At 52.2% G+C, this 19,136-nt stretch overlaps 1 protein-coding gene across 4 annotated transcripts in view; it reads left to right on the forward strand.

Moving 5' to 3' along the window:
• The window catches only part of CELF5 (CUGBP Elav-like family member 5), a 44,199-nt gene extending 25,596 nt beyond the window's left edge, over positions 1–18,603 (forward strand). For 2 of the 4 annotated variants that reach the window (XM_070415769.1, XM_070415772.1), the window contains exons 3-13: positions 817–868; positions 2,634–2,762; positions 3,751–3,830; positions 5,766–5,912; positions 6,763–6,904; positions 6,989–7,135; positions 8,654–8,716; positions 9,112–9,198; positions 13,013–13,156; positions 15,230–15,397; positions 16,756–18,603. In XM_070415769.1, coding sequence (XP_070271870.1) covers positions 817–868; positions 2,634–2,762; positions 3,751–3,830; positions 5,766–5,912; positions 6,763–6,904; positions 6,989–7,135; positions 8,654–8,716; positions 9,112–9,198; positions 13,013–13,156; positions 15,230–15,357 — 1,119 coding nt within the window. In that variant the 3' untranslated portion in view covers positions 15,358–15,397; positions 16,756–18,603. Of the gene's footprint in view, positions 1–816; positions 869–2,633; positions 2,763–3,750; positions 3,831–5,765; positions 5,913–6,762; positions 6,905–6,988; positions 7,136–8,653; positions 8,717–9,111; positions 9,199–13,012; positions 13,157–15,229; positions 15,398–16,755 lie in introns of those variants that run through there. The other 2 variants (XM_070415770.1, XM_070415771.1) reach the window with 2 other exon arrangements.
• The last annotated feature ends 533 nt before the right edge of the window (positions 18,604–19,136 follow it).

Genomic DNA, 19,136 nt, shown 5'->3' on the forward strand with positions numbered 1-19,136 from the left:
GTCCACAACCCAGGGATGTGTCCCTGACAGAATCCAACCTGGGACCCTTCAATCTATAGGCCAACGCTCTATCCACTGAGCCAAACCAGCTATGGCCCACCCCAATCATTTTATTTGTTCATGATTCTGTGGGTTGGTAATCCCAACCTGTCAGCTGCGGAGTTCTGCTGGTCTCTCCTGGGGTCATTCACGCAGCTGCAATCAGTTGGGTCTTGACTGGGGCAAACTGGGTCAGGACGGCCTCACTCCTATGTGCTGTGTGTCAGTGGGGCCTCTCTGTGCATGAGGGCTCCCATGCTCCCATAGTTTGTCCCAGCATGACCTGGAATGACTCGGTAATCTCAGCGTCTCAAGTGTGGAAGCTGCAGGGTCTCTTGAGGCCAAGGTTGGAACTCCCACAACTTCACTTCCATTGGTCAGAGCAAGTCACATGGCCAAGTGCAGATACAAAAGGAAAATAGACTCCAGTTCTCAAGGAGAGGAACCACAAAGTCACATCACATACAGGGACTGGCGGAGTTGGGATATCTTTGTAAACAGTTCATGGCACTTGGGGAGGCAGGAAGGCTTCCTGGCGGAAGGGATATTGTTACTGGGTTTTAAAGGCTAGGTAAGAGTTTTCCAGACAGCGTGAGCAAAGTCCTGTGGGTGGGAACATGTATTATTTGGTCTGAGTGGAGTGTTAGTTGCTGCCGGGTGGTTGGTGGGATGCTGAGGCTGGGGAGGTAGGCAGGATTGCCTGGCAGAGCTCAGGCAAAGTTTCTACCCACGCTGCCAGCTGCTGACCTTGACCTCTCCCACCCCCTTTTCCCACAGATGGCACGGCCAATCCAGGTGAAGCCTGCGGACAGCGAAAGTCGTGGAGGTAGTTGTCATCTCTCCGTGACCTCCAGGCTGGGGGTTGGTGGAGGGATGGGGGAAGAAGGGAAGGTTCCTGTACAAAAGGCTGCAGTAGTGCCCTGCCTGTTCACACACTAATGGCGTGGAGACAGGAAGCAGGGCCTCTGTCCCCTCTTCCCGACCACAGGGCCACAGGCCAGGTGCAGCTACTTGCCCCTGGAGCTTGAAATACCTGATTCCTCTCAGAGATCAGTAATGGGGATCTTCAGACACAGAGGGGATGGGGTCCCTGAAGGGCTCTGGATTGATTTTGGTGGTTGTGTGTATGTGTGTGTGTGTGTGAACGTTTGCATGTTTGGACAAGTGGGTATGTTTGGGTATATAAGCATGCATACTTGGGCACACCTGTGTGCAGACAGGTGCAAATATGTGCACATATGCATGTGTGTTTCTGAGGCTGGTGTAGTGGGGGTGCGTGCACCGCTGCGCACCCAGCCTGTGCGTGGGCATGTATGTTCAAGTGTGTGTGCTTGACTGTAACAGGTGGGCCTGTGGGCGTGCAGGTTGGGGCCTGGTGTCTGCAGGGGCTGGGCTGTGTGGCAGAGGTGTGCCCATGGAGGGGGATGCTTGGCTGTCCCCAGAGGGATTCAAAAATTCTTGGAGATTTTTGTCCCTCCTCCCCATCTCAGGTGGATTGGGGGCTGAGGGAGAACAGCCAGCCGGGGGATGGAGTGTGGGACAGGGCTGTTAGGACCCCTGGAGCTTGAAATGTGTAAGAGCCTGGTGAAGCCAATATGGGCTGGGAGCCTGTTTTCAGGCCGCCAGTGTGGGTCAGGGATTGGAGAGCTGGGGTTTGCATGTCTCCATCTCTGTATCCTCTCTCTTGCTCCCTCTCCCACCATATCTCTGTCTCTCTCCTTATCTTTTTCTTTCCTGTCTCTGGTTCTCTCTCTGCTGCTCTCTGTGCCTCTCTTTGCTTATCTCTGTTTCACTCTCATATGTCTTTCTCTTCCTGATTTGCAATCTCTCTGCTTCTGTGTCTCCCTCCCTCCCACCCAATGAGTGACAGCTGCCAGAAAACTGGTCTCCATAGTAACCCATCTTACTGTCTCGGGGAGAGGAAGCGGCCGCTGTCCCTGATTACAGGGGAGCAGCACAACTACCCCAGGGGGCAGGGCTCGGGTGCCTCACACAGGAGAGGCTGGCCTTAGCCTTGGGCAGGTCCCAGCCAGGCCCCCACTCCAGCTCCACCTGTTGGGGACTGCAGGCTGCCCAGGCCCTTGGTCCTGTGCACACACCTGCCTCACGCATTCAGCAAACATTGATTGCCTAGTCCCTCCTGAGCCCCGCAAGGTTGGGCAGGGAGCTCTGCTGGGCACGGGGAGGATGCAGAGGCCTTCAGCGCTCACCCCTCCCTGTAGAATCTCGGTGGCAGAGCCCGACAGGGACCTAGTCCAGGCCAGGCCAGGCAGTTCCTAACCCTGGTACTGTGTGGGCTCTCCGAGACCACAGGAGGGAGAGACCGTCTTTACTGGGAGGTGGGAGCAGTGGTGCAGACGCCCGAAGGATTGAAGGAAGGACATTCCAGACGGCTGGGGGGGCGGGGGGTAAGGGCGGAGGGGAGGGGCACTGCGTGAGCAAAGGCATGAAGATGGGATCGTGCAGGAACGTGGGAGATGCAGGGCAGCGCCCGGCTGTTACCTCCTTGGCGCGCGTAGAACTGGAGGGCCCGGGGGAGAAATTCCCGGAGGCTTTCAAGCCAGGACTTGTCTGAGTGGTGTCTCCGCCCACAGGGGACCGGAAGCTGTTTGTGGGGATGCTGAACAAGCAGCAATCAGAGGAGGACGTGCTGCGGCTGTTCCAGCCCTTCGGGGTCATAGACGAGTGCACGGTGCTCCGGGGGCCTGATGGCAGCAGCAAAGGTGACAGGCCCGAGCTGGAGCTGCCCCTGGGGGCAGGGCTGGGGACACAGGGGGGCAGGGCGGCGCCCGAGGCGGGCGGGGTTGGATCCCGGGGCGGGGCCCGAGGGTGGGCGGGGCCAGCTGCTTGGGCGGGTGGGTGGAGTCTGGTCCTACTAGCTGTCCATCTGGGGATGCCTGTCTCCACCTGACTGTCCATGGGACTGTTTCCACCGGGATTTGCCTGTGTTCTGTGTAGGTACTCCCCCGTTCCTATATGGCTGCACCTTCTAGGAATGATTGTTTAATGACCTCCACAGACATGTTTTCTTGTCTGCCCATGTGACTGTATGTGACTAGGGCTGAGTATCACTCCTCCTGCACCTCTGTCTCTGACTCTTCCTGCCGGGTATCCAAATGACCACTTCTGTATGGGTCTTCGTGTGTCAGGTGGTTTCTGGCTGTCTGTCCACCCGATTCTGCTCATGTGATTGATCGGCTGGGTCTGCCTTTGTATGGTGACTTATCCCCATTTCTCCAACTCTGGTCACATGCATCGATCCATCTGGGTCTGAGTGCATTTCTGCCTGGGTGTGCACAGGACCATATCTCTCTGCATCCGTGCCTCATGGTTTGTCACTTTAATTCTGCACATCTGATTACAACTCTGGATCTCCTAGTGTTGGTAGCTGGTGGGTGTTCTCTAAGCCTGTCCCCATCACTTGATTGTGGGTTTGACAAACAGCTATCTGGCTGGCTGGCTTTCTGACTAAATGGATGGCCGATTGGCTGACTGTCTAACTCCATGGCTGGCTGTGTGCTTCTCTTACTGTCTCATCCTTCATTGTCCAGCTCTCTGTCTGAGCAAATGGCTGGCTGGCTCTCTGTCTGAGTTGCTGGCTGCATGTGTCTGATGCTGACTGGCCATCCAGGGTCCCCAGCCCCCCGCTTCGGTGGTCCTGCCTACCCAGAAATACCCCATTGCCTCTTCCCTGTTCTTCTCTTGGAGCAGGCTGTGCCTTCGTGAAGTTCTCCTCCCACACGGAGGCTCAGGCGGCAATCCACGCCCTCCATGGCAGCCAGACCATGCCGGTGAGTAGGAGCTGCCCTAGGCCAAGGTGGTGGGCATGGGAAAGGGGTAAGGGGGCCCTGTTCCTACCATCCCAGCCACCTGGTAGTCCTTGGTTCTTCCTCATAGTGGGCATAGGTGGAAAAGGGGGCAGTTCTGATGATGGTGTGAATGGGTGTATGTGTCTGTGTGATTGTACATATGTGGGAATGTATGTGTGTGAAAGAATGTACTGCCAGTGTGTGGCTGCATGTGTGTGTGTGTGTCTAAGAGAGCATGTGAGAATGCATGCATGTCTGTGTGAGTACATGTGTGCAAGCATGTTGAGTGCATGAGTATGCCCAGGTGATGTGGGGGGAACAAGTACATGCATGTGCCTCTGTAGGTGTGTGTGGGAGGGTTTGTGAATATGTGTGTGGATGAGTACATGTGTGTATGTGTGCGTGATGGCATATGATTGTGTGCATAGTGACTGTATATACTTAGGTATGTACATATGGGATTTTGTGCATGTGTATGTGAATGCATTGTGCAAGTATGTGTGAGTATGCATGGTGAGCATGTATATGTGAGTGCTGTGCATGACTGTGAGCGTACGTGGCGAGTGGATGTGTGTGAGAGCACGTGTATATGTGTGTGAGTATACAGGAGGGGTGAGACCTGAGGGTGGATGGGATTTGCCGAGGCCAGCGGGGGGACATGAGGGTGTGGGGAGTGACAAAACCAAAGGCAGGATCGGCATAGGGGGCCCCAGAGGAGCTGGGGAGGATGGGCTAGAGGGGCCTGCAGTTCAAGGCTGAGGCGCACAGATTCCTCCTATGGCCATGGGGAGCCACAGAGGGGTTCGACAGGGAAGGGAAGATGTCCGGTTTAGTTGGAAATGTCTCTTTGGGGCCAGAGTAGGGGTGAGCAGAGGCAAGACTGGAGCCAGGAACTTGTGGGTCAGCAGTGGTGTGAGGCTGGGAAGGACCACCCGGTCACTGGGGTGGCCCTGGCCCCCAGGAAGGAGGCTCTGGGAACCATCTTCACTGTATGTAAGTGTCTAAATCTGCATGGGGAAGACAGCCTTGGAGAACCAACTTGCCTCTCAGTTCTTGAAAATGGGTGTGGAGTGCAGGGCAGTCTCAGAAGAGCAGGCACCAGTTTACTCCCTGGACAGGCAGGATGTAGCTCATCACCAGGTCAGGCGTCCTCCTACTCAGAGCTGTCCAGCGATGGGCTGGCAGGCATAACAGGGAGTGAGCTCTCTGTCAAAGGGGGCATGCCACCCTCTCTGATGGTGGGAATCTAACCTGTTCTCAGGTGCAAGGTGCCTGTTATCCATCTGTGCAGAGTTATCCATCTGTGCCCCATTCCTCTCTGGTGACCGGATTCTCACCCGTTCTCAGGTGTAGGTGACAACTGTAGGGTCCTCCACCCAGGCCGCCATGTTCCTTTCCAGCAGGTGGATTCTCCTTCTGTGTGTGTGTGTGTGTGTGTGTGTGTGTTAAGATTTGTTATTGATTTTTAGAGAAAGAGAGAAACACTGATTGGCTATCTCCTGCACGCCCCCTACCAGGGAGCCTGTAACCCATGCATGTGCCCCAATAGGAATCGAACCAGAAACCTTTTGGTACATGGGACAACATCCAACCAACTGAGTCACGCTGGCCAGGGCTCCTCCTGTTTGGGGGAGTGTGCTTGAGAGTCAGGGTCCTCCACTGTACCCCAGACACAGCCCCCTGGGCCCAGATGCCTCACCAGCGTGCGGGGTGGTTGCATCATCAAGTGCAAGACCCAGGACTCTGATCTTCGGGTTGTCTCGCTGTGGTGCCCAAAGTCTGCAGCAGGAGCTTGTGGACAGGGCCAACAGCTGTTGCTCTCTGTAGCCCTCACCAGAGCTGGTGTGGTTCTGGGGACCCCAGATTTCTGGTTACCTCCCTCCTTTTTTTCCTTCCTGCTTGTGGCTGCTCCTGCAGGGTGCCTCCTCCAGCCTGGTGGTCAAGTTTGCCGACACAGACAAGGAGCGAACACTACGGCGCATGCAGCAGATGGTGGGCCAGCTGGGCATCCTGACACCGTCCTTCACCCTGCCCTTCAGCCCCTACAGTGCCTATGCGCAGGCCGTGAGTGACCCCAGCAAACAGGCTTTTGTCTCCAGTGGGACTTCCAAGACTACTCTGTGGATCCAGCTCAGTCTCTCTCTCCATATAAGTCTCTGTTGAGGGGTTTGGCCTCTCTGCCCATCTTTACTTTATTTTTTTATTTTAAATATATTTTTATTGATTTCAGAGAGAAAGGGAGAGGGAGAGAGAGATAGAAACATCAATGATGAGAATCATTAATTGGCTGCCTACTGCATGCCCCCTACTGGGGATCGAACCTGCAACCTCCTGATTCCTAGGTCGATGCTCAACCACTGGGCCACACCGGCCAGGCTCTCTGCCCATCTTTCTGTCTCTTGCCTAGTCTCTCTGACTCAGGGTCCTATTATGGCCATGGCTGAGCCCACAAATCCAGGCTGATTCCCAACCCCCACACCTAGCTGAGCCCCCAGCCATAAACTGAGCCCTGAGCCCAAGCTGAACTTCTACTTGGACTGACATGACCCCATGTTCAGCCCCCAAATAATTCAGGTCAAGCTTCAACCCTGAACAGAGACCAAACCCAGACTGAGCCTCTAAGTCTCAGTTAAGTGTTGAGTTAAGTGTTGGCTGAGTTAAGTGTTGGCTGATCCCTGATCCCAGATCAAGACCACATTCTTGACTGAACCTAGATCCCTGGATTAGCCATGATTCCTGTGAGCCCTGATCTAAGGCTGAGCCCCATTTCCTGACTGATCCCTGACCCTGGCCTAAGCCAAGATATCCAGCCTGACCCCCCTAGCTACTGGAGGACCAGGCCTCCCCCTGGGACCTATGACCTCAGGGCAGGTGCCACCCTGACTGTGCATCTTGACTCCCTCTCCACCCCCAGCTCATGCAGCAGCAGACAACGGTCCTGTCCACCTCAGGCAGCTACCTGAGCCCTGGCGTGGCCTTCTCACCCTGCCACATCCAGCAGATCGGCGCCGTCAGCCTTAATGGGCTGCCTGCCACACCCATCGCCCCTGCCTCTGGTGAGAGTCCGCCAGAGGCCCAAGGACGGGTGGGCAGGGCCAGAACCAGGCCCAGGCTCCTCATGATGTTTTTCTGCTCTGCAGGACTGCACTCGCCCCCACTGCTCAGCACTGCCGCCGTGCCCGGCCTCATGGCTCCCATCACCAACAGCTTTGCAGGTGTCGTGCCCTTCCCTGGCGGGCACCCTGCCCTAGAGACTGTATATGCCAATGGCCTCATGCCCTACCCAGGTAACTTGGGTGGTTCCCCAGGGCCTAGGAGAGCATGAGGGGGCAGGACGGTGTCTCTAGGACAAGCATAATTTCCTGTGTCTTGATGCCCCATGGAACAGAGAGGCAGAACAATGGGAGTCTCAGCTGAGCAGATGTGTGCTGGGGGCACAGAGAAAAAGGTTAAACATAGGAAATTTGCACCCAGACATTTCTGGGTTCATATTCAGATTTGGTGGCCCTTGGGTGATGCCTTTAAGTCTCTGAGTTTCAATTTGCTCATCTGTGAAATGGGGCAGATAACATCAGTCACCTCATGAGGTTGCATTGACAATGAAATCAGTATGAAAAAATGATTAACACATCACCTAGTACTAAGAATGGCACCATCAATCTTAATTATTAATTGTTACTATTTGGAAAGATATCAGTACCAGGATTCATTCATTCATTCACTCATTCATTCACTCAGTATTGCCCATGCACTGATTTGAGCTGGGCTCTGCCCTCATGAAGCAGAGGTCCCACCTTTCCCACTATACCATGATTTCAAGGCAAACATGTTCCAACGCCTTGCTGAAGTGAAGTAAGTCATCTGTGTTTACACCATTAAAGAGGATTTATTTTGATTTTGAAATGATTGAGGCTAACAGGGAGTTACCAAAATAATACACAGAAGTCCTGTGTACCCCTCACCCAGCTTCCTCCAATGCTAATGTCATAGATAATCACAGGGACATTGTCAAAACCAGGAAACTGACATTGGTGTGTACAGTGAACTCAACTGGAGTAGGAGACCTTATTCAGATTTCACTGCTTTTTACATGCACTTGTGTGTGTGTGTTTCTATACCATTTTATCACAGGTATAGATTCATGTAACCACCACCACAATCAAGATACAGAACTGTTCCAGCTTTACAAAGTAATTCATTTATGCAACCCCTTTACAGTCACACACACACACCCCACACACACACTGTTCCATCCTCTAGCTATCTCTCTCCATTCAAACGGAATCTTTTGGCCGAATTTTCTCGATTCACCAGCTCTGGTGGCCTGGACAAACTCTCACCTCTCTTAACTCCTCCACTAGGGCCATTGGGAAGGTCATAGCCACATAGGGGACCATGGGGTGACTGCCAATGAGGTGTAGGGAGTGAGAGAGAGGAAGTGATAGGGATGAGTGGTGGTCTGGAGCAGAGTCCTGGAGAACACAGAGAATAAAAGGAAGGAGCGAGGGGGCCAGGATAGGGAGAGAGAGAGATGGGAGTCATGTGTCAACCTCTCTGGAGTCCCAGAAACCTGGATTCCAGTTCGGCTTCTGCCATTTCCGATCTAAGTGGCCCTGTGCCAGTTACTTCACCTCTTTGAGCCTCAGTTTCTCCACCTGTAAAATGGGAAGCATACCTGTACACTGTTCACGCAGAGGTGAAGCTGGGGCGGATGTCTGTTGCTCTCTTTTCCTCGCTTAAGAATTGGGGATGGGTAGAAGTCCTATGTTGCTCCCGCCCCACTCAGCCCCTCCGTCTGCCCGCAGCTCAGAGCCCGACCATGGCTGAGACCCTCCATCCTGCCTTCTCCGGAGTCCAGCAGTACACAGGTAGGGAGGCACGCCGGCCTGCCCCGCAGGAAGCCCGCCCCATAGAAGCCCCGCCCCCAGGGCTCGGCCCTTCCTCTTTCTTTCTTTAATCTTTCTTCCTACTTCTGGCCGTGGCCCAATCCCAGCTCTTTGCCCTGCTGGTCCCGCCCCTCAGATCCTGCCTAAGGTCGGCCTTGGCCCCGCCCCTAACCCGTGTCCCCGCCTCTCAAGTCCGGGCTGCTCTGTTGCCTGGGCCCCACCCCTAGGCCGGCTCTTCGTTGTGGCCCCGCCCCTCCTCCTTCCCAAGACCCACTATTGGCCCCGCCCTCAGCCTAGGCCCCGTCCCTAGAACTAGCCGCCCCGCTCGCGCCGGGCGCCCGCCGGCCTCACGCGGCTTCCGCTCCGGGTCTCCACAGCCATGTACCCCACCGCGGCCATCGCGCCCATCGCGCACAGCATCCCGCAGCCGCCGCCGCTCCTGCAGCAGCAGCAGCAGCGAGAAGGTGAGGGGGCCGCGACCTCCTGCGGGCGCCAGCCCCGCCCTCTGACCGCCCCCATCGCCTGCAGGACCCACCCCTGGCCAGGCCTCGGGGAACCGCGAGACTGAGAGCTCGGCCCAGGGGACGGAGATGCCGGGGTTCAAGTCCTGTGCCGTCCCTGGGAGTTTGGGAGGGCCACTGACTCCCCCTCTCCTAACCATGCTAGCTCGACCCCGTAGGCATAGAGGTGCCCTCTCCAAACCTGAATGATTCTCTGAATTTTTGGAGAGGAAGCTCTTTGTGAAGTTGGGAAGAGGGAGTGCGGTATTTCGGCTAAACTGGAGCCTCCCAGTAAAGTCGACGGTGCCAGAGTTAGGTTCTGGACTCGGACAACCGGAATTCAGATCCACCCGGTTCTGACTGGTGACAAAAGGAAGGTACCTCACCACCCTGGGCCTCAGTTCCTCATCTCTAACACAGGCGACTGTTGGTGCCGGGAGGTGCGAGTCTGCAGTGGCCGCTCGGCACCGGGGAGACCCTTTGGTTCATCCAGCGGGTGCTGGGGGGGCGGGGAGGCTGGGGAAGGCTGCCACCCAGGAGAGCCAGGTCACTCCCCAAGGCAAGGGAGCCTGGTCCGCAGACATGTCAATAAACAAAGATAGGACCCCAATAAACCGATAACACAGTTGTATCAATGTCAGATGGCCAAAAATACATGGTACTACAATGTGGTGGCACTTTATCTTGGAAAAGAGCCGAAATGTGCACGTGGAAGTGGCCTGGGAAGGGCCGCTGCATGTGAGGGGCAGTGAACGAGTGGAAACAGGGTTGACGGAAATGAGACAGGCTAGCCTCAGAGGGGGACAGGTGTGGCTCCTCACACGCTTGGGGAGCGGAGGAAGTTGGTGGGTGGTAGAGCCTGTGTGCGAGCTCGAACTTTGTTTTCTCATGAGGCTTGGTTCATCTGGGCCCGGGTTTCTGCATTCGCCTAGTGTTTCCTGGCGACGAGAGAGCCTATAAGCAAACACAGAATTTGTGTTATGCGCATAATTGTTCCGTAACATATCAGTCACATTGGAACACACTTGCATTTTATACAACCAAAGACCTTGTATGCATATATGCATAAACCATGGGCGCAGACAATGGGGTGGTGAGGGCCTGGGGTGGGGGGTGGGAGTGGGCTGGAGGGGGTGGGGGAATGGTGGGGGACAAAAGGGGACATATGTAACACTTTCAACAATAAAGATTTAGATAATAATAAATAAAAATGCAAACAATAAATAAATAAAAACAAGCATTGTAGGAGAACCGTGGTTCTAATCAGAAAGGTAGGGGGTGGATGTGATTGTGTGGTCTTGGATTTTGTATTTTCTGAGGTGGGAAATATTCATTGCTAGGGTAAAAGCAATTCTTGGTAGTTTGATCACTACCTTTGTTTTGGGGAGCATGGGAGCAAGTTTGGCTTCAGATAATCAGATTTTTATTTATTTTCTTTTTTATTGAATTTATTGGGGTGACATTGGTTAATAAAATTATATAGATTTCAGGTGAACAATTCTATGAAACATCATCTGTGTATTGTATTGTGTTCACCACCCCAAGTTAATCGAGTTTTTAAATGGTATTATTTATAGTTTGTGTATAAACCATGCATTGGGGATTATATGGGGAAAGGATGATTTTGAGGGTTAGCCATGTTTTTATTTTTTTTTTAATATATTTTATTGATTTTTACAGAGAGGAAGGGAGAGGATAGAAAGTTAGAAACATCGCCGAGACCGGTTTGGCTCAGTGGATAGAGCGTCGGCCTGCGGACTGAAAGGTCCTAGGTTCGATTCCGGTCAAGGGCATGTACCTGGGTTGCAGGCACATCCCCAGTGGGAGATGTGCAGGAGGCAGCTGGTCGATGTTTCTAACTCTCTATCTCTCTCCCTTCCTCTCTGTGAAAAATCAATAAAATATATATATATAAAAAAAAAAGAAAGTTAGAAACATCGATGAGAGAGAAACATCGATCAGCCGCCTCCTGCACACTCCCCACTGGGGATGTGCCCGCAACCAAGGTACATGCCCTTGACCGGAATCGAACCTGGGACCCTTGAGTTCACAGGCCGATGCTCTATCCACTGACCCAAACCGGCCATGGCATGGGTTAGCCATGTTTTTAAAAAAATATTTCTGCCCTGGCCAGTGTGGCTCAGTGGTAGAGTGTCCGTCCACGCACCAAAGGGTCTCTGGTTAGATTCCCAGTCAAGGGCACATACCTGGGTTTGCAAGTCAATCCCAGGCCCTGGTCTGGCCTTGTGTGGGAGGCAACCAATCAATGTGTCTCTCATATCAATGTTTCTCTCTCTCTCTCTCTTTCCCCTCTTCCCTACCTTCCACTCTCTCTAAAAATCAATGGAAAAATCCTTAGGCAAGGATTAACAAAAATAAATAAATTAATTAATTAAAATATTTCTGGTTGGTATAGTCTACCATTTTAAAATTATTTGTGGGAGCCCAGCCAGTGTAGGTCAGTGTTGAGCGTCAGCCTAAGAACCAGGTCGAGGTTAGATTCCCAGTCAGGCATATGCCTGGGTTGCAGGCTCAATCCCCAGTGTGGGGCATGCAGGAGGCAGCTGATCAATGATTCTCTCTAATTAATGATGTTCCAATCTCTCTCTACCTCTCCCTTCCTCTCTAAAATCTATAAAAATATATTTAAAAATTATTTGTGGTTTCAGGATATCTGGGATTCAGGACTGGAGAGTTCTCTTTAGTTTACTTGATTTTATTTTTGCATCATCTGAGTTTTGGAAATTATCCAAAGTTAGGAGAATTATCCAAGGCTTTTGGAAAATATACCTGGATATTTGGGTTTTGGGTCAGAGAATACTTTTCTTGTTTTATTCTGTGATCATCAGCCTTTTATTGCTTTTTTTGTTTTCTTTTGTTAATCCTCACCGGAGGATATTTTTTCCATTGATTTTTAGAGAGAGTAGAAGAGAGGAGGAGAGACAGAGAGAGAGAAACATTGATGTGAGAGAGACACATCCAGTGGCTGCCTCCTGCATGTGACCTGACTGGGGCCAGGGATCGAGCCTGCAACCAAGGTACATGCCCTTGACCAGAATCAAACCCAGGACCCTTCATTCCAAGGGCTGATGTTCTATCCACTGAGCTAAACCCGCTGGGGCTATTACTATTTTTTAAAATTGATTTTAGAGGAAGGGAGAGAGAGAGAGAGAGAAACATGGATGTGAGAGATACATCAATCAGTTGCCTCCTGTACGAACCCCAATCAAGGTCCCTGACCAGGAATTGAACCTGAGACCTTCCAGTGCACAGCATGATGTTCCAACCAACTGAGCCACACTGGCCAGGGCAATCATCGTACTTTAAAAAAACCACACCATCATTTTATTTTAGCACCAGTTTTAGACTTACAGAATAATTGAAAAGATAGATAATAGTTTCATATATCTACACCTAGTTAACCTGACTTTTGTAAATAATCTGGAGTTTGAGGTTTAGGGATTTTCCTGGATTTTGGAATTCCTGTTATTTATCTTGGTTTGGGCACAGGGGTAAGAATCATCTGAATTTCGTAAATTATCTGGGGCCTGAGGACTATCAGAGGTTTGGAGTATCTGTGTGTAGGATTATAGAGCAGGGACCAGGATGCCCTATCTCCTTACCCCCCATTTCACATCCCTTCTTTCTGGGTATCATGGGGCACCTCTCTCCTGACAGCTGGAGGTGCCCAGATGTGGGTCCAGACCCGCCCCTCCCCTGGGAGGGGCTCCGCCTCCTCTCCTTGGGGGCTTTATGTCTTTCTCTCCCCTACCTGCAGGTCCCGAAGGCTGTAACCTGTTTATCTACCACCTCCCCCAGGAGTTTGGAGACACGGAGCTGACGCAGATGTTCCTGCCCTTCGGCAATATCATCTCCTCCAAGGTGTTTATGGATCGGGCCACCAACCAGAGCAAATGTTTTGGTGAGTACCTGTGGAGGGTGCCCCTTCCTGCTGGCCAGCCTGTCCCACTCCCCTGGCCCTGGAACAGGGGATGGGGGTGGGGTGGGAGAGGTTGGTCATCCCTGAGACAAGCCTGGTCCAAAAGAATCGCATTTTTTAAAAAAAGAATCGCATTCATAATCAGAGTGAACACTTACTAAGCACCTACTGTTTGCTGGACACTTGCCATGCATTCTTTCTAAGACTCACTTGTTCATTCATTCATTCAATAAATACATACATTGTGTCCCTGCTGTGTGCCAGGTTCTGTGCTTGGCACTGGGCACATAGCAGTGAAGGAGGCCTACAAAGCCCTACCCTGAGAAAGCTCACAGCCCTCCTGCACCATCCGACAGAGCTTCCTTTGCTGATGGAATGTTCTACATGCAGTCTGTCTGAGCCATCAGCCCCTGTGACTACCAAGTACTTGAAATGTGCCCAGTGTGACCAAAGGATTAAATGTTTAATTGTATTTAATTTAAATTAAAATAACCACAAGAGCCAGTGGCTACCAAATTAGAAAGCACAGATTTAGGGGGAGGAGATGGAAATAAGGAATCATAGGATATAGGCCAGGGAATTATAAATAGTATGAAGAAAGATAGAGCTTACTGGTGATGAGCCAGCATGGGGAAATCTGTAGGAAGAGTGTTCTAGGAAGAGGCAACAGCATGTGCAAAGGCCCCGGGGCTGGGCCATGTGTGTTGGAGGAACAGTGAGGAGGCCTGTGTGGATGGAACAGAGTGAATGATGGGGAGAGAGGGAGGAGGTAAGGGCAGGTGGGGGACAGGGACAGATCATCTTTGTCTCCAGAAACAGGGGAAATTAGGGCTCAGAGAGGCACTGACACTTGTTCAAATCACACAGCTGCAAAGAGGCAGAACCTAGATTAGAACTAGTCTGTTTGACTACAAAATCTGGACTGGTAACCCCACCCCGTCCTCTTTGAAGAGCTAATTCTTGACTGTTAAGTGCCTTCTGTATATACTCAGTATCCAACCATAAAAGGGAAGGATTGTCCCAATTTACTGAGGGAGAAAAGAGAGGAACGAAATGGTCAGGTGACACACTTGAAGTCACACAGCAAGTACGGAACTCCCACTAGTGCCCAAGCCCCCTTTTCTGTAACCTGCGTCCAGAAGCAAGAGGAAATTTCAGGAGGAAAACCTACCCAATCACTTTCAACCATCAGGGGGGTCATATGCATTCTCTGAGCCTCAGTTTTCTCATCTATATAATGAGCGGACTTAATGGAGATAAATACAATGATGTTAATCCCTCAACTCTAAATTCCCCCGTGGCTCCCCATGGGCCTCAGCAACCCTTCAACCCTGAGCCCCAATCTCTCTGCCTGACCTCCCACTTGGCCTTTCACACAGAGCTCAGGTGACCTCATCTCCAAATGCTTGTGTGGTTCCCTCCCCCTGGAGGGTCCCTGGCCTCTGGGCTGCACATGGTCCCTGTGATGACCAAGAAGTAAGGGGCCGGAGTAGGGCCAGGCGCCTTGAGCTGGCAGGTGGAGGAGTTTTGGCTGGTGGCAGTTTGAGGAGGGGGAGGCTTCAGTATTTCTGATGGTCTTGGGGGAAACTCGGAGTAGAGAGACTGACAGAGACAGAGAGAGAGAAGGAGGGAGAGATGGAAAAAGAGACAAGACAAAGAAGCACACACACAGTCATAAGGACAGACAAGATCGCAGATGAATAGAGGTCTCAGAGGAGGCAAAGGGCTAGCTGGCATCAGGGCCCAGAGGAGGCAGGCATCCTGGTGGGAGGGAGGACCTGGACCCCCAGAGGTAGGTCCCACCTGTCCCCAACTCCACATAGGAAGTCTCCGCAGAGCAAACCCCAGGTAAGGAATGAGGGCCCCATCCCCAGAGGCACGCAGTCCAGGCCAGGGGTGCTGTGTGTCCTCTGGCAAGCCCTGCCACCCCCGCCGCCGCCGCCGGCTGCCTGCCCCTGCGAGCGCACACCCCGCCCCTAGGACCCCACGAGCCAGGAAGCCGAGTGGAAGACGCCCACGTTGCCCACCATCGCGGGTCCACCCCGGTCTCTGCAGGCTTCGTGAGCTTTGACAACCCAGCCAGCGCGCAGACTGCCATCCAGGCCATGAATGGCTTTCAGATTGGCATGAAGAGGCTGAAAGTGCAGCTGAAGCGGCCCAAAGATCCGGGACACCCCTACTGACCACGCCCACAGCCGCCCGGAGGCTGTGGGCTTGGCCCAGGTGAGCCGCCTGGCGGCCCCACCCGCCCCAACCCTGCCCCGTGTTTTCTGCACCCTCCCTATTCCCCAAACCCTCTCCCGGCCTGGGGGTGGGAATGGGGCCAGGGCGGGTGAGGTTGCTTAGGGGCCCCCAGGTTGGATTGTAAGGGACGGAGCTGGATGAAGACACTCCCAATCCCTGTCGTGGGAGGGTAGGATTGGGTTGGGGAGGTGGGGGAAGCCAGTGCTCACCAAGGGTGGTTCGGAATCCTTCCTGGAGAACGCTTTGAAGGATAAATAGAAATTTGCCTGAGGGGCCAGGTTGGGAATGGGGTGGGGAATGTTGTGGGGATGGGCTTCTCTCCTGTCCTATGACTCCCAGCTGGGCCCCTCTCTCAGCTCCTCTATTTGGTATAGTTCATACCCAATGGGTTGATGGGAAGGTGGGATTTTGCCCCGCCCCCCATGCCAGAAAAATGTCCCCCCAAACAAATCCCCAAGAGTGTATTTTGATTTGACATCAGAGCAAACAATTTTATCAACTCATTACCTTTTTTAGGGAATGAATAGTGAGCCTAAGGGATCAATGAGGAAACTAACTACTGACCTCAAGCTTCCATGAGCCTCATCTGTGAAATGGGCTCATAAATACACCTCCCCTACAGGCAGTAGGGAGGACTCACACAGGGGATGCAGTGTTTTCCCCGTTGAGCCCGGGATCCACCACCTGTAAATTCTTGATAATTCCTTTTTTTCTTTTTCTTTTTTAATCACCATTGCTGTCATCAGAAAGCCTTGCCTGGGGTCTGGCGTAAAGTAGGTGCTCAGTCAGGGGATGGTGGTAACTTTCAGACCCTGTCAGGTCAGCACCCACAGATTTGAGGGTGTGCAGTCAGAGTCCTGCATCTTGGAGCTCACATTTGGAAACCTGCCACGTTTGGAAACCAACTCACAGGCAACCCACACACTTTTAACATGCTGGGATAGCACATCTTTCCTGAGCACCTACTATGTGCTAGGCACTGTTTCCAGTGTTTGGGGACACAGCTTCGCATGAACAGAAACTTGGGGGTGGGCGGGGGGGGAGGGGAGAAACTGCCTTCCTGGTGCTCCAGTGGCAGGCAGCAGGGGAGAGGAGACACAAATGAACAGGACTATTTGTCCCAAGTTGCCAGATAAGGACACGCACTTGGTTACCCTAACTCTGTTCCATGCCAGGTTTGTCAGCCTCCAAACTCCAAAATGGACTCTTTCTGAAAAGATTAGGAATCTTGGGGTTATAGACCCCAGCCTGGCCAGGGCAAGGGGGTGGGTGGGAGGGGAGGTCCTTTGCCTTTGTGCCCGGCTCAGAGCTCCCTAACGCCCTCCCTTCTCCACCAGGTGAGGGGCCTTCCATCCCAGGAGGGTTTCCCCGCTTCCAACTGATCCAGGACTTTTCCGTAAATTACAACCGAGTTTGGACACCAGCCCTCCCTCTCCTCTCCTGTCTCCCCTGAGCCCCCTTCCCAAAATGTGAAGCGCTGCCGGAGAGGGCAGGGGGCTGAGGAGCTCACCACTTCCTCCTGGGAGATTTCCTGGCTCCTCACCCCCCACAACCTTGGTGGCTTCCCCAAACTAAATCACCACTTTTTCTATATATATATATGCATATATATAGAGAGAGCTATAGACAGTATATATATTTTTTGAGTGTAGATCATGGGACCAAACTTTTCTGACTTCCTTCCACCCAAGAGAAGGTGACCCTAGGCTGGTCACTCAGCAGGGACATAAGAAGGGCTGAGGCTGGCCGGACAGCCCCGTGTCTCCTCACCTCCCGGCTGTATCGTCAGACCAGGGTGCCAGAGAAGCACTGGGAGTCATCAGCCAACCGATATACCTCCAGGACTTTTGGCCGCTGCCACCGACGATTCTCTCGGGCCTATGGGCTCAGCCGGCTTGAGTGTCCCTGGTCCTAGCTGCAGCTTCCGGGACCCCGAACTTCCCTCCCTTTTCCCAGGGCCCTGCCTTCCCCAGCACAAAAGAGAGCCCCTGGCCTCCCCCAGCCCTTTCCCCCCAGTCATAGCCTTACTCATGTGACCAATAGCCCTTAGCTTTCCGTCAGGGGTAGATGGGGCCGGTGGGAGCCCCTCTCCTCCTACCCCTCCCAAGGGCAGGCAGCCAGCCCTCCCTGCCTTCGGATCACCAGCCTGGAATTCACGGTCTCATAACCAAGATTGCCACGCTCGTTGGACAAGCCCAACCTGCACTGGCCAAGCACCCCTTTGCCGAAGATACCTCTTCAAAGAATTTTTTTTTAACGTTGATCTTTCTGAGCAGGTACAAAGAAGAAAAGAGAAAAGAGAAGAAAAATGGGGGTGGGGGGAATCAAACAATGGATTTTTGTTTCCTAGCTGGGGCTGGGAGGGAGATCCTGTGGGGTGCCTCTCTATACCTACCCAAACCATGAAAACCCACCTTGAAGCACAGAGTCAAGTTCGTTTGGTCGTCCAGTGGAGCCTATTGCCAAACGAGGTACCAGAGAACTTAATAAGCTCAAGAAAAAGAATTTTTGGAAAAAAAGAAAAACCCACAGCATTCCCTTTTGTTTCTACCAAAATGTGTTGACCAACCCAGAAAAAAAGAAAAGAAAAACACATAGTAAAAAAAAAAAAAAAAAAAAAAAAAGGGAAAAGAAAAAAAAAATCTTCGGACCAACTTGTTTCGATATTCCAGAGTTTGATAATTGTTCCAAGACATTCTCTAGTGTGCCTGTATCCCGTGCGTCTGCGTGTGCAAGCGTGTGCTCAGGGGCCGAGAGGGGGCCTCATCTGCGTCTCCGGTGCCCACCAAGCTCCCGCCAGGCCTGGCGTGCAGTGGTGTGTGTCCTGATCCATGTTTACTGGCTGTAAATACCATTTTTATACTCCACACTGAAGATCTACATGATTTGTACAATGTACTTTATTTCTGCTACTAGTAATTTCATGAAGTTTCAACTTGCAAACCAACTTTTGGAAACAAACCGACACACACACACACACACACACACACACACACACACACACAAACAAGGCAAGAAAAGGACTTAGAAGAACCTCTGGGCTGACCAATGTTGTGGCTGGAGAGGTCCTTGTCACTGTGGTGTGTTTCAGGTGAGAAGCTACGAGCATCATCTTTATGTCCAAAACACCTCTCTTTGGTCTGGAAAAACTGAAAGTTTATTTAATAAAAGTTTTACTTGCTAAAGGACTGAGTCCTCCTTATTTGCCCTTTCGCGTCAATAAAGACCAAGTGCATCTGGCCCCACTGAGTTCCTGGGCTAGAGAAAAATTCAGATTTAGAGTTGGGAGATGCAGGAGGAGATAATCCAAGAAGGCAGGTCTGAAGTTCCCATAGCCAAGATTTCATCTGCTCCATCCAGAATTTGAGGAAATGAAGTGTTCTTTCTCGGGAAGAGCAGGTGCCTGTGTCTCTTGATTCCCACATTCATTCAGTCAGCCCACAGATGTTTCTTGAACACTCACTGCACATCTGTCTCTTTCCTGGCCACTTCAGACACAGCAGTGACCAGAGGGCTTTAGTCTCTGCCCTCACGGAGGCAGCCCAGGAGAGGAGACTCTATACAACACACTTTTTTTGTTTTGTTAATTCTCATTCAAGGGTATTTTTTCCATTGCTTATTTTTAGAGGGAGTGGAAGGGAGGGAAGGAGAGAGGAAGAGAGAAACATTGATGTGACAGACATATCCATTGGTTGCCTCCTGCACATACCCCAACTGG

The sequence above is a fragment of the Myotis yumanensis genome, unplaced genomic scaffold (genome assembly GCF_028538775.1).
Source record: "Myotis yumanensis isolate MYYU_CA2020_CCGP unplaced genomic scaffold, mMyoYum1.0.hap1 SCAF_5, whole genome shotgun sequence".
Taxonomy (NCBI): domain Eukaryota; kingdom Metazoa; phylum Chordata; class Mammalia; order Chiroptera; family Vespertilionidae; genus Myotis; species Myotis yumanensis.